Genomic DNA, 14,761 nt, shown 5'->3' with positions numbered 1-14,761 from the left:
GCAGACAGGCAGGCCGCAGGATGATTTGCTCAACTATGAGCTCCTGCCCATCATCAGATCCTCTGACAGCAAAGACCGGCAACAAATGAAAGACCCTCAAATTGCATAGATCAGACTACTATAACAAATATGCGTAGATTAACAGCACAAGACATCACAAAAAATGCCAATGCAGAAATTAGCTAGCATGTAAAAAACCTCTAGAAGCAACAATGAGTAGCTAAAATCACAATCTACATCAATTTTCCATGTATTCAGAAGCACAATCAGCTCTGTTTTTAATCAAATTCTAAAAGCACTGAGCGCTTGTGCAAAAGAATGATCTCATCTGAAAGAATGGTGTTAATACAGACTCTATATCTCTAGTAAAGTGAAGGAACAACTGAGAAAATTACAGCTTGAGGTAAGCCAAAGGAAATATCTTATGTTCTACAAAAAGAAGGGACGGCACCCTGCCTGCACTATTTCTTCACTGCACCTTGTCAAGTTTATGGAACACCGAGGAGGACAAGAAAAGCAGCGAGCATTAACCATATCATATGGACTAGGAGGAGCGATTGTATAGCAAGGACACCCTTGCCACCAGTTCCTTTGCTGCCGAAGTCACAGAAGCCAGTGTATTCGACCTCAACGCCGGCACATTCTGCATCCACTGACCCGCACCAGTAGGTGATGCCATCGACCCCACATACTGGGTTCGGTCTGAAGCAGCTCGCAGGGCAGGACATGGTCTCCTTGCTCTCGTTGTGCAGGCCATCGACCCCTGCTGATGCCGCTGCCACTGCAGAAGACGATGACGATGGTGAGGATGACGATGAAGATGAGGATGATGACCACCTTGATGATGATGATGATGATGATGAAACCCCAGCTTCTTTCCCCGTCCTTTCTTCCACAACACAGCCCGGCAGCACAATTGACGAAGATGATGATGATGATGATGATAGCCATGATAATGATGACCACCACGATGATGCAGCAACCCCAGCATCCTTTCCTGCCCTTTCTTCTACTACACTGCCCTGAAGCATTATCACAGAGCCCCCATCCCCCGCTGCATCTCTGCCGCTGCTGCTGCCGCACTGAACAAGTCTTACCCAAACCAAAAGAAGCAGAACAGCAAGAAACCCTAACAGCATGTTCCCCCCCGCCATCGCTATATCCTTCACCTTTTTGCTGCTTGCTTTCCCCCTTCCTTTACCCAAAACAGACAGACAGACAGAATCCAAGCAAGTACGACCCCTCCATCCCACCTCAGAATGCATCAAACAGACATCGAAGCTTCACCGGGCAGAGCGATTTGATTTCTCACCTCTTTATATCTCTACTCTGGAGCCATGGTTTCTCTGGTTTCACTGATCTTCGATTCCTGCAAGAGCAATAAGAAGGAGCAATGGAGCGTTATGAAACACAGGGCATGCAATGTGGTTCAACGGGTGAGGCCAGCAAAGCTCATGCGAGATGAATGTGGAAGCGAAGGGGCCAGCAGGGCATGTCAAGAGCGAGATGAAAAGCGAACTCTTTGGCTATGGCGGAACCTGTTGTTGGGGGGGAGCTCAAAGAAAAGAAAAGATAAGAAAAGCAAGCTTGTTTGGTTGTTGTTTGTGTATTTTGATGCGAAGCGGCGCCCTGCGCGCCCTCTCTCCCCTACCTCATCATCCGCGAAAAAAAAAAAAAAAAATCCAAAGGAACGGCCACTCTTTTACCCTTTTTTTTTTTTAATTAAAGAAAGGTAATCCCATTCCCACACCCCCTTTGCCGGCTGGTCTAGCGAGAACCTCCAGCTTGGTATCATGGACAAAGCACATCACACGCGCGCCTCCACTCAACGCATGTTACCGCAAGAAAAAAGGGGGAAAAAAAAGACACTTTTTCTTATTAATGTGAGGAACTATTACAAACAAATATAACTTTTTCTTTCAACTCAGAAAACTCCCTACGTTGGTGCCATGAGTCGTCAACAACTAAGGCTTTTGTGCATCATCTAAAATACAAGCTTTTGGATAACAAAGGTTGGAAACATTGAGATATCTGCAATAGTAGGTAGTGCTACTTGTTTGGTTATATTCTCCATCACGAGAGTAAAACTAGTGAGGCCGACAGCGATGCACTCCTGCACACAACATGGAGGAGGCGTCTAAGAGTAGCTGCTACCAGCAATGCGAAGGAGCAAGGTGGTAGAGATCAATGCTAGCACCACTTGGGGGGGGTTGTGGGAGCACGCTAGAGGAGTTACCAGATGGCATGTGGTAAAATTTCAAAAAGGCTGGGACAATAAAACAATTAGGGACCCACGACACCGATATTTGAGCTTGTATATATTTTGTGTTTGATAACATAATTTAGATTACCTACATACATACATATTATATATATGTATATACATACATGTATACATACATACATGTATACATATATATATATATATATATACATACATACATATATATATATATACATACATATATATATACATACATATATACATACATACATACATATATATATATATACATACATATATATATATATATATATGTGTGTGTGTGTGTGTGTGTGTGTGTGTGTGTGTGTGTGTGTGTATACATACATACATACATATACATACATACATACATACATACATACATATATATATAAATATTATATATATATATATATATATATATATATATAGAGTAGCTGAGAGGATCATCGCGTAGGCCCAGAAACCGTTAACAAGAGGTGAAAAGGTATGTCTACACGAGAAATATCGAATTGTTCTCTTTGTGTAGCGTGATTATCTACTGCTCAAGAAAGATTCCCTTGAAAGTCGAGGTAGTGCGATGGTTACAGGCTGATGTCTTGCATGATAGTGTAGTATCTCAGGTTTTTTATCTAGGGAAAGGCTTCTTTAATGTTCTCTTTAATAATATGCAAGTGGTCCCTAGCCTTTTTTTATATATATTATTGGTCCCCAAAAAAATACATGCATACATACATACATACATACATACATACATACATACATACATACATACATAGATAGATAGATAGATAGATAGAGAGAGAGAGAGAGAGAGAGAGAGAGAGAGAGAGAGAGAGATGCAACTTTAGAGCTAGAAATTAGGCTTCATTTCAAGCTTTGGTAGTTATTAGGGTTTCATGGTTGTAGCCTTTGGTAAATTTATGGGTGTTGTATTTGAAGCTCAAAATGGGCTTCAAACTTAAGCACTCAATGCCTCCATCATGGCACTTGGCGCCTTCAACTTGTATCATTGCTCAAGATCAAATCTAAAGCTTGCCACGCGCTATAGTAGACGAACAACAACTTGCAAACAATATACAACACACCTGCAGCATTTTGATCACATATAAAATGTATTTTTGTAAAAAAAAAAAGCTATAAAATTTAAGGATTTTAAGTTATATTTTAGCTCAGTAATCAACAAAAACCTTCAAAAATTTTGGGTCCAAGCTTTGTGATTTGTTGAGAAAAATGCTTTCTTTTAGAGATGATGTAATGGTACGAGGTTAGGGCCCGCTTGTGTGGCATGTAAAATCCACTATTAAAAAAATAAATATGCGCACAAGAGTAAAGCATACCACCTCTAGTGCCGACCATGGGTCTTTAGAACCCTTTCTCATGGGGCTCAAGCTTAATTCATATGCATCTGATGCACCCAACGTAGATGTAAAATGCCTTTGGTGCATGGATGAAGACAATAAAGTGGGAGCTTTGTATGTGGGAGGTTGTTTAGACCTCATATGGCAAGGCTAAATAGTTCATAAAATGACAACAATTTGTTTTAGTTTGACTCTAAAGGAACATAGGTTGATACTTGTTGGCAACCACTTTTGTCAAATATCTATGTAGAGAGTAGCATGTCCAAGTTGGACACAATTTCACTTTCTATCATCTATGAGAATCAACTTCATGTGTATGGAAATAATTTCAGTCTCTCTCATTTGTGAAAATCAACTTCATGTGTTGGACACAATTTTACTCTCTGTCATCTATGAGGCCAACAAGTAGTAGCCTAGCTGGTAAGGGTGTTTCTTTTCCTAGCAAGGGGTCTTGAGTTCACACCCCACTGGGAGCACTGTGTCGAGGCATCTTGTAAATTTTTAAAATATATATGGTGGTTTGTTTGCATGTTTCAAAGTGCACTTGCACTCTTTAAGAAAAATAGAGATAATTAGCTTTGTGGTGGACCACTTCACAAGTAAGTGCACACGGTTTCTTCTCTTTGTAGACACATGTCCATTGTCCAATAAGATGTTGCCAACCTGACCTTTGTCGACCAAGCATGAGTTATAGTGAGAGCATGAGTTACAGTGAGAGTTGTGCCTTTATCGGCCTTTATCGCGACTAGGCATGAGCTATAGTCAGAGTATTACATATCTTTTCACCTATTTTTTGTTGCCAGAGGTTTAGTTCATTTGATCACACACCTTTTGGTGAGAGGGGGGGTGTGGTTTAGTGTTACTCCTACAAAGTCAGGCTCAAACACCTTTCTGTTTTGGGTTACTCCAGACCTCAATCTTTTCACTTCCATGCTTAGATCATCAAAGTAAGGGCTTTCCCATTATAAAGGAACTATATTGATTTTTAACTTTCAATCTACACAATTCAAGTACTTATCAACTTCCTCTTGAACATGCTCTCTTTGGCCTTCTATTAAATGTAAGAAGAAAAATAACCCACTATTTTCAAGTTCCTATGTTTCCAACATGCTCTCTTTGGCCTTCTATTAAATGTAAGCAGAAAGTTAACCCACTGTTTTTTGCTCTCTAAAATGATATTTTATGTGGGTGTCTCCTCTAAATCTTATTTCTCTCGGAAAATTGACAAACATGTGCACATCGGATAAATTTCTTCATTCATATGGTCCCTCCCCTACAATGGGAAAGGGATTTTAAGCCTTTAAAGATGCCAGTTTTACAATATCAAAGGCCTTCATGCAATTTCTTCCTTACAATGTCCCCATGCAAAGGAGCAAAATGTTTTCCAACATAAAAGCACACCTATGTGGATAAATTTGAGTAAATTCTAAATGGATTTAATGTGAAAGTTAAAAATTGGACCACCACACATTCTAATGTGTGCGGTAGAGCTACAAAATCTCATTCTTTCCTCTTTCTAAGTACTTCCAATTCGCATGCTAGAACCATGGGATCTATCTCTTTCAAATATGAGTAAGGATTCTGCATCATGCTTGGCTTTTAGGTCTAGTTTGCCTTTAGTTTATTTGCCAATAAGATTTAGAAATTAGATGATTAGTTGTTATAGTACTTGATCTCAGCTAAACATCCTAGAACATTTGACTAATGGCCTTGAGTGATGCCACTTTTTTAAAGGAGAAGGGAATCTGTCTAGGAAAGCATTGTGAATGGTCTTTAATAATTGGGGAATGCATAAACAATAACATTGTTTATTGATTGGTTTTAGATATTAGAGTTGAGTGTGTATATATGAGTGATGATTGGAGGGATTCTAAGCTAAGAAAAAGGCATCTAAATGATTTCTAAAACCCAATTGTGTGTGACAAGAGGCTTAAAATACTCGAATCATGAGATATGTGTAGAAACTTGAGGGGTTACTTCAACTATTTTGTGGCTTTGAATCCTAAGTGTGTAAATTGTATCCTTCTCATTTTGTAATAATTATGTTTTCTAAATAGTAGGCAACTATGTATTCTAAAGAGGGAAGGGCAACTAGCTAAAAGATGCTAATTTAGAATTTTACTCTTAGCTAATAATTATTCAAGATGTCATTAAAAAAATCTAGAGACTTTAATTATTCAAGTTTATGGGAGTTGTATGTCATGAAAAAAATCTACAGAATTAGTCTGTGACTTTGCTTGAGTTTTGGTTGGGTGTACAAACAATGTAACCAAGCCATTGGTAGTATAGGCCACCAATTTTGTGCCAACAATGGAGAAGGAAACCAAAAATTGTATAACCAGTTTCCCTAATAAAGTTTTGTTTTCCAAATTCAAAAGGATTTTTTTGGTATCAAACTTGTCAGGTGGAGGTTTCCTCTTTACTTGGTTAGACATTCCATAGGGAAATTCACAAGACCTTTCATGATGGCTATATCATATTTTTTCTCATCAAATTAGTGTAAACAATAAAAATCCCAAAAGCATAATGAAAAAAAGTGTGATATCACTTGATTACAAAAACAGACAATTTGTTAATTATTTCTACTTACACTCTTTGCATTTACATGATGTAGCTCATTTTTCAGCTACCACTATAATGGACTTATTAGTGGTGTTGACTATTGTTAACTATTCATTAAAAAAATATACACATACAAGAAATGGTATACATATTGAAAAAAAAACATATAAGCATACATATTTTTTACTACCCACCACACCTATAATAATGGACTTATTAGTGGTGTTAAAACTATCTATTTCAAAAAAGTGTACGTATACAAAAAATTGTATATATATTAAAAAAACATGTAAGCATACATATTTTTTAATTACCCTCTGCACGCATGTGATATGTGGGTTTTGTTAGAAGTGAGCCCCCTCATGCCAAAAATAAATATTTAACAAATGTCTTTCTCACGACTAAGCATCATAGAACATATAATAAAACATGTAACAAATGTCTTTCTCGGGGTTGAGCATCATAGAACATGTAAGCAACTACAATACTATGGTAGAGTCCACTAAGTCCATTAGGGCAATATTATCAATGGGAAGAGACAATATATGGCTTGATGCTCCCCCTTAGGTTTTTAGCACTTTCCTATTTTTTATGACTTTTCACATTTTTTCTATTTTTTTGCTTTTGGGTTTGTCTTGGAATTCTACATCCTACTTATTATTTTTTATGACGTTGCATCTTTTCTATTTTTATACTTTTTTGGACTTCTACATCCTACTTACTATTTCTAAAAACCCTAACTCTCATGTGAATTGTAAAAAGCCAGCTTCTCATCATGCTGCATTGGACCAAACAATAATTGGGGTAGGGTGTAAAGGAGGTACAAGAAGGATTGTTTTACAAACAAATGTAAAATAAAAGACACTTACTAGAGCATTGCAAGAATGATAGTATCTGAGCAATACTCATTCTTATGAGCCAATGCTGCCAAGCATGGTTTTGTCAAGTCAAAATTATTCACTGAAGTTTCATCCTTAATATGGACAACTATGTTAGGGCCCAGCTCCTGCAACCTTCTCTGTATCTGCAGCTCCATCTGTACAGTCTCCACATCTATAACAGATTTGGATTCTTTTATTTGCTGCTTTAGTGACTCCTCATAAGCAGCTTTCCCTCTGGTGCTCTTTGAGTGGGTTACTTCAACAACCTTAACCTCATCTACCTTCAACTTTCTTGTAGGTGGAATTAATAATATGTCTCTCATTTTGATGCCCTGCCATTCCACAGGATGGACCAGCTTGTCATACCTCCATCTCACTCTAGACAAAGTGTTGAAGTCTTTGACCATCACAGTTACCCTGTGAGCATGGGCTGCTACCAGCATTGCATCTTCAAAATATTTCTCCAAGTAATCCTCTGCCATTTCCTATAAGGAAAGAATGGCAGTCCTGTTCCACCTGAAACCAAGGTGCCAACTTTCACATATGTCTCTCACTAGTCTCTGAAAAGGTACCTTGGGGATTGCAAAGCCTATAGCTTTCTGTTGCTTCCTGATCTCCTTTAGCACACCTGCACCATGTTTCAATCTCTTGGCCTTTTGCTGGAGCAGGCTCATTGGCTTCCCCTTCCTGCCATGTGCAACTCTTCCCTTTGGAGGCACACTAAATTCCTTGATACCTGCCCCAACTGCTGCTACTGCAAGCCCTGGCCCCTTGCCAGCCCTCCTTGCAGTTGACTTGGTTCTTGCCATCACTCTGGCAAGCTGCATACAAAGCAATGGAAAGAGATTACAGCCATGGAGAACATGGAATGATACAAGAAGGCAATGACAGGGGTGGATGAAGCAACATTTATAAATTTGCAACAAAACGCGATTTTGACAGTTTGAAATTCCTAACAGCTCACTCTCGCGTTTTCCTGCAAATACCTGAAGTAACATGCTATTACATTCCTACAGTGATTTCTCTGTCTTTACAACTAAAAACAATATGGATTGAGTTTATGCAAGGAGTGTACAGCCATGGATAGCTTAGAAAGACACAAAATCACAATGATAGGGGTGGATGAAGCAACAGTTTTATATTTGCAACAAAATGCGATTTCGGCTGTTTGAAATTCCTAAAGCCTTCTCCTCGCGTTTTCCTGCAAATTCATGAGGCAGCATACTGGAACATGCCTTCAGTCATTTCACTATGTTTGCAAATTGGTGCAGGATGGATTGAGTCTATGGAAGGCAAGAAGTGATCAATCTCTCACTCAACCAGCCCAATTCAAAAGTCTTCCTGCTTGTGGTTGCAGTGGAAAAAGCTAAGAAATGCATATAATATTTATCCTAATATTTAAGCTACATCACATCACTCAGTACCTTATCCTAATATACTATTAAACAAGAAGATAAGGATATAGAGAGTCTTACTGACCTGGAAGCTATCTGTAGGTGTGCTGTGCTGGTTATGAGTACCCTGTGCTAGGGATGAACCTGTGCTGCTAGTCAGGATGCTGATGGTGCAGAGTAGGGAGGTAGAGAGGCAAGAGAGCTGAGAGGGGAGGGCCAAGACAGGAGAGATTAAACAGGAGGGAAAAGATTAGTGCAAAATACAAACAAAGCAGCTACTAAATACCACACGTGTGGAATGGAGTCGTTTTTTCACACGTGTGGATGGGACCAGATCTCTTGGGAGTTTGAAACTTGGCACGTGTGAATGGCACTTTTTGCCTTGGAACTTGTGCCAATCATGATTTCATAATCAGATCCATAACCACTCTTCCCTCCCCGTCTTTCATCCCTGCCAGCACCCTAGGCTGCAGCTCAAGTTTGGAAGAGAGCAGAAGATTCACTAGTGTAACTCCAACAGCATGGAAAAGGAAAAGAAAGGTCAGAGATCTATATTCTTTTCAATGTTTTTTGATATATATTTCTTCCATCCATAGAATTCTTGAATCTTACTGCCCAAGAATCTGCTACATCACCCTAGGATTTGATTGGAGATGGATATCAATAGAAACTAGAAGTTTGCAACAAAATGCGAGGAGAGTGCTTAACATTTTCCAAATGGCCCTATATCGCGTTTTCCTACAAATTCTTATATTCCTTTTGGTTTTCATTTCTTCCTCATTGTTTTGCTTTCTTTGGCCCTGGGGAATTCTTCCTAGTATCATCTACTGTCCAGGAATCTGTGAGATGATCCTAGCATTTGATTGGAGATGGATATCAATAGAAATGGAGAATTTGCAACAAAATGCGAGGAGAATACTTGACATTTTCCAAATGGCCCTACATCGCGTTTTCTTGCAAATTCCTGTGTCCCTTTTGGTTTTCACTTCTTCCTTATTGTTTTGCTTTCTTTGGCCTTGGGGATTTCTTCCTTGATGATGAGAAAAGTTTTTGCTTTGGAATAGTTGATTCTCAGGCCCCTCCTTTCAAGAGGAAGCTGGACTTTTCTGCTGCTATACTTAGACCACAGCAATCATCAGGTGAGTCATGTGTGCTCATGAAGAGAGTTGTTTGGTGATATCCTATACATTCCCTGATTGCATATGTCAGCATATAGAATTCATGATATATAAATTTTTGTTCAGGCAAAAGGAAGAGACTGGAGCAGAAAGCTGAGTCTTCCCTTTCAAAACAAAAGGAACCAGAAGAGGACAAATCTCCAGATTTGCTCGTATTTGACTTTCTTCACAAGTGCAAGGCTCAGAGGAACTTCCACATATACCACAGTATTTTCAACAGGGAGTTCACTATGGGCTCTGTACTGGAGCATCACAGAGATTTTCTTTCTGACCATTGGGATACCTTCAAACAACTGACAGAGGCAGGAAGAATTGTGGAAGGTGAAAAGGTTTTTGTGCATATAAATCATATTGTCTCCATTAACAGGCTGAGGTACCATGTGAATAGAAGATTTGACAGCCTGCCTGAGGAATATAAATTCAACTGTAACTTGCACACCAGAAAGTGTAGAGTGCTTGAGGAAACCATGGCATTCCTTATGTACATTGTCTTCCATCAGCACTCTCTAGAAGAGCAAGGGCAGGAGGCTGAAGAAGAAGACACATCTGAAGCAGAGGAAAAAGAGGATGTTCCTGTGGCAATAGAAATGGCAGAGCAGGAAGAAGATATCAACCTCCAGGATGAGGGGCTGCAAGTGGCTGCTCTTGACCTTGTTCAACTGAGGACTGAAACTCTTAGGGCAACACAGCCAGTTGAAGATTTTGATGTTCAGAGCAGTAACTATGCAGTGCCCATGCTTCCAGGTGTCTTGATTGGTGGTAAAGATTATGTTTTCCTCCATGATATAGAGTGTATGTTCAATTTGAGGGAGGACTATGCCATTTCCCTTATTGCCCAGGCTTCAAGGCTTGACAAGGAGGTTGGAATAGAGGATGACCATTCACTACTGGCTTTGGAAACAACTTTTGATCCTGCAGAGGCCCTTACTATTTGTTTCAAAGAGGCTGAAAAGTTCCAAGAGCCAGATGAAGCTGCCTTCCAGCTCACACAGGAAGCTATGAATCTCTCAGCACTATACAAGGGAAAGCTTAAAGAAGAGGCTGGACTGGAGGGGAGAGGAATAAATCTTTGGAAAGATGAACTTCTTGTTGCTGATGAAAATGAGAAGGTATGATCTTGTTACTTCAAATCAAATACTTTATCTTGTGTTTAAATGTTTTGTAGTTGTATATTGTCTCACTCCAATCTTTTGATATGTGGCAGCTACAAATTGAGGATGACACATTCCTCCAGAGAACAAGTGGAAGCATGTCGGCTGGGTTTGTCAAAATGTCAAGCCTAGCTCATTATATTCATGATCTAGGCAGTGCTAAGATCTTGATTTACTATAGGCAATTGAGCAACAATGGAGAAGCCATTGTTTACTTCTTTAAATGTTTATCTAGGGTTTTAGGTAGACATGATCTTTCATGGCAAAAGGAAAAGATCATTTTAATAGAGAGGTTGTCTGCCATAGATATATTTGGGGATTATGTGAATAAGCGGTGTTTCACCACACGGAAATACCAAGAATAATTAAAAGACAAGTGCAAGGAGAGAATCTCCATGTTGCAGGAAAAGGTGATTTTCAAGTAGAGTGGCACATGGCGGGGGATCTTAAAACACTTAAGTGCATGTATAACGTTAGTAAAGGAGGCAACTCAAAGTCTCCTTGTCTTTACTGCAAAGAATCAGCTCAAGTAATGGATTCCAAATGGTGGAAGAGAGCACCTAATAGAGATAAAGTTGACCCTGACTTCAAGGCCATTCTTGACATTCCACTATGTAATGCTCACATATGCACATTGCATGCTCTATGTCGAATTATTGAGAAATTGGTATTTTTGTATATTGGATTTGCTTGGAAACTCCGTCCCGAAAAAAATAGAAAGGATGCTCTTCAAGCCAATCTAGTGTTTCATGGTCTTCTGTCTTCACCTGTGATTATAGAAAGATTTGAAAACAATGACTAAAATCAAGTACGAATCAAAAAATGATCATACCTGGAACGAGCCTAACCACCATATGTGTTTCTCCGACTGCACACTAAAATACTTCGAACTCGCTTCAGTCACAATGATGTATCAAGTGCTCCATTCATCAATGTAATAGTAATCCTTTCCATTTTCTTTTCCTTTACAACCTCACACTCATCCAGTTTGATAACAAATTTCAAAATGCCTTTGCACTCCTCAAATGTTATTCCATAAAACTCGACCATTCTTCTTTGAAGTTGTTGTAGATCTACAAATATATTGTTCCAAGGGTCATACACAGTGGTTCCTTTACCACCATGAAATATTTCTTCAATATGGATATATTGCCCAATAAACTCATCTATACTTTCATTCAAATGACCTCTTATCCTCCACACGGTTGCTGGATTTGGCAGTAAAACTCGTTTAATCCTTTGATCTCTCAAAGTTGAGGATATCGCATGGAAAATCAAACTATATCCCTTCCTGCTAACTCCACTAACCTCAAGAGCCTCTTGGATTGTAGCGCCATCAACTTGATTATTGGATATAAATTCCTCTACAACATTGCGTTTGATTGTTTTGTATTTTTTTTCTTCAATCAAACCTTTTGCTACACCACAAGAAAGCAATCCTTTCATTTGTTTAACAAGAAGAAGGTTGGGATCCATATTTTCTTTTGCAGGCTCCAATAGTTTCCTATAGTAACAACACAGTATGCCTATATCATTCAACACCTCCATTCTTGTTTTGCGTTAATGGACAAAATAGATATAGTCATTTGAGAGCCTTTTTGAGTATAAAAAATGAAAAATTTCAAACTAGCCTTGCTTCCTGAATTCTTTGCTTACATCCACCAGCCCCAGACTTCAAATTTACAATGTTTTTAATCTTCCTGCTTCGTAGTCTGTCTCCAAGCACGGTTCTCTTACTTCTTGCTCTTGTCAACTCTTTTTTACTCTTTGAATGCTCCTCAATTTCATTCTGCAACAACTGCTGCTCCAATTTTGCACGAATGGCTATCTCTTGCATCCTAGCCCCCTTTTCTCGTAGTAGGTACATCGTTTTATATGTCTCTGCAAATGCAGACTGCGCTGAAATATAACCAAGAAGTCCATTTTGTCCATCGCCCGCAAACCTCAGTAGTGTGGTTGGATTGACAAATGGAGGTGTAGAGTTTTTTACTAGACATTTTGGATATATGCTTCCATCGCACCATAAGTCAATATGTTGAAGCCCTTCTCTTCTCATATTTTCCCGTTGTTGAGCATTCAGCACCGTATCCTTTCGTCTTTTTTGTGCTGGAGCATATTGTTCTTCTAAGTCGATGTGAAGATGGTGTAATCGCTTCTTCTGAGATTGTGACTCACTAGTATCGCCATTTTTTGTGCTTCTGAGGTTGCAAAGTTTGCTTATCAATCTCATAGTCTTTTTGTAACATGAATCGTGAAAGTGTGACGGTATCCATGCAATCATCAAGTTCAGTGATGAGAGGCCTACACATGTCGTCAAAAGAGATGCGGAATCTTGGGGAAACAAAAAAAACTAACGAGATATTTAATGCAAAATCGTGTTAGTTAGACAAAAGATTATCTTATTCCTTTCTGAACTGACAGTTCTGTAGTCCTTACTGACAGTTTTGAGCCACGTTTTCGTATTTTACTATTTTTGAGGTCTTTTAGGAGAGAAATAAATAAAAAATAGTGAATTTCTTACAGGGCCCCAAAATGAGCTCCCTTTTTCCCTAATGCATGTTGTTAATGTGGGTTACACATGTGATTTATTTTGTAAACCCCCTATATGAGGGATTAGCCATTGTGGTGAACATCTGAGCACTTGAAATTTCCCAATTTGTGGCCAAATGACCAGGAGATGGCTTATGTAGACTTGGCACTCTACCAAGTAGGATGCATGCTTGTGGGGGCTATGTGATCGCATTAGTGAGGAGTGCTTGATAAAGGACACATTGTTCTCAAGTTATGGGGCCCATTTGAGGGTCCAAATTGTCTCACATGGTTATGAGAGCTACATAAAGCCCCTACAAGACAACGTTGTAGTCTGATATGGTCCTAGTCGGATGATATGGTTGCTTGGTCATTTTGGCCAAGCTTGGTTGACATGGCCAAACTATAATCATGTCGACCATGGGTACTATACATACTAGTTTAGCAACCTTAGTTCATCATTGAGTTAATTGTGTTCAAGAACTCTTGTAAGCAAGACACCCTCCATCTAGAGTCAATCTAAATCACGATTAAAGTTCCTTACCCAAAACACATGGGTGTGGTGGATATCCATCAGTTTGTAATCAAAGTTTGTAAGTAATAATATTTTTTACTCTCCACTTTTTTTTTGCAATTCAGTGCTTTGTATTGTGTTGACCTTGCTCTTATACTATTTTGTTGTTAATTGTGTTTTTGGGTGATTACTCATTGTATTATCTTAACAACATTTTTGCTAATTGATTGGTGCTAATCTTGAGATAAAATGGGTTATTAATATAATTATCACACTATTCTTAACATCTTTTATCTTGTACTATGCCCTTAGATATATATTCACACATGTGTAGAAATGTTTGATAAGATTAACATACATAGAAATTTATAAGTAATGCAAAATATCATTTTATGGCAAATCAAAAATTTGAGACAAAAAGTAAAGCAAGATGAGAGAAATTGGTAAAGTGTAACTCACTATAAAATGGATATTTCCAATTGGTTCAGACACTGCGATTTTGATGTTGTCGATGTTTTGCTACTTTCATACCATAACAAGTATGTGGGTGGGTGAATAATTCCTCTCTCTCACAAGACCGAGAAGCGTGTTTGCTGAAGCTCCCGCCCCTCCTTGCTAGAGCTACCTGCACACCTGCGCCCCCCGCCTACCTGCCTGCTCGCCCCCTCCGCCCCCCTCATTCCTCGTGCCCCCCCTTGCCCCCCGCCTGCCCTCGCTACTGCGCCCCCCTCCCTCGCTGTACTGCCCGCCGCCCCACCTCGCCTTCGCGCCCCCCCTTCTTTTCACGCCCACCTCCCCTCTGCAGTGCCCCGACCCCCCCCTCCGCCAGCTCTTTCTCCCCCCCACCCCTCTTGCGTGCAGCTCCCGCCCCCCTAGGGCTACTCCTTCGCCGCCTCGCCCCCCTCCCTTTTCTTGCTGATTTCCGCTCCCAGGGGGGTTTTTCCTT

General features: G+C 39.5%; 1 protein-coding gene across 1 annotated transcript; it reads right to left on the bottom strand.

Moving 5' to 3' along the window:
- Positions 1–234: 234 nt before the first annotated feature.
- Positions 235–1,687, bottom strand: LOC147618199 (uncharacterized). Its single transcript, XM_086774630.1, has one exon. It carries the CDS (start codon positions 1,263–1,265, stop codon positions 489–491), a length of 777 nt encoding a protein of 258 aa, XP_086630756.1. The 5' UTR covers positions 1,266–1,687; the 3' UTR covers positions 235–488.
- Between the last annotated feature and the right edge of the window lie 13,074 nt (positions 1,688–14,761).

Source organism: Cibotium barometz, chromosome 35 (assembly GCF_041138505.1).
Source record: "Cibotium barometz isolate CiBa-2024 chromosome 35, ASM4113850v1, whole genome shotgun sequence".
NCBI classification, from domain to species: domain Eukaryota; kingdom Viridiplantae; phylum Streptophyta; class Polypodiopsida; order Cyatheales; family Cibotiaceae; genus Cibotium; species Cibotium barometz.
This window is presented reverse-complemented; position numbering and strand designations above follow the sequence as displayed.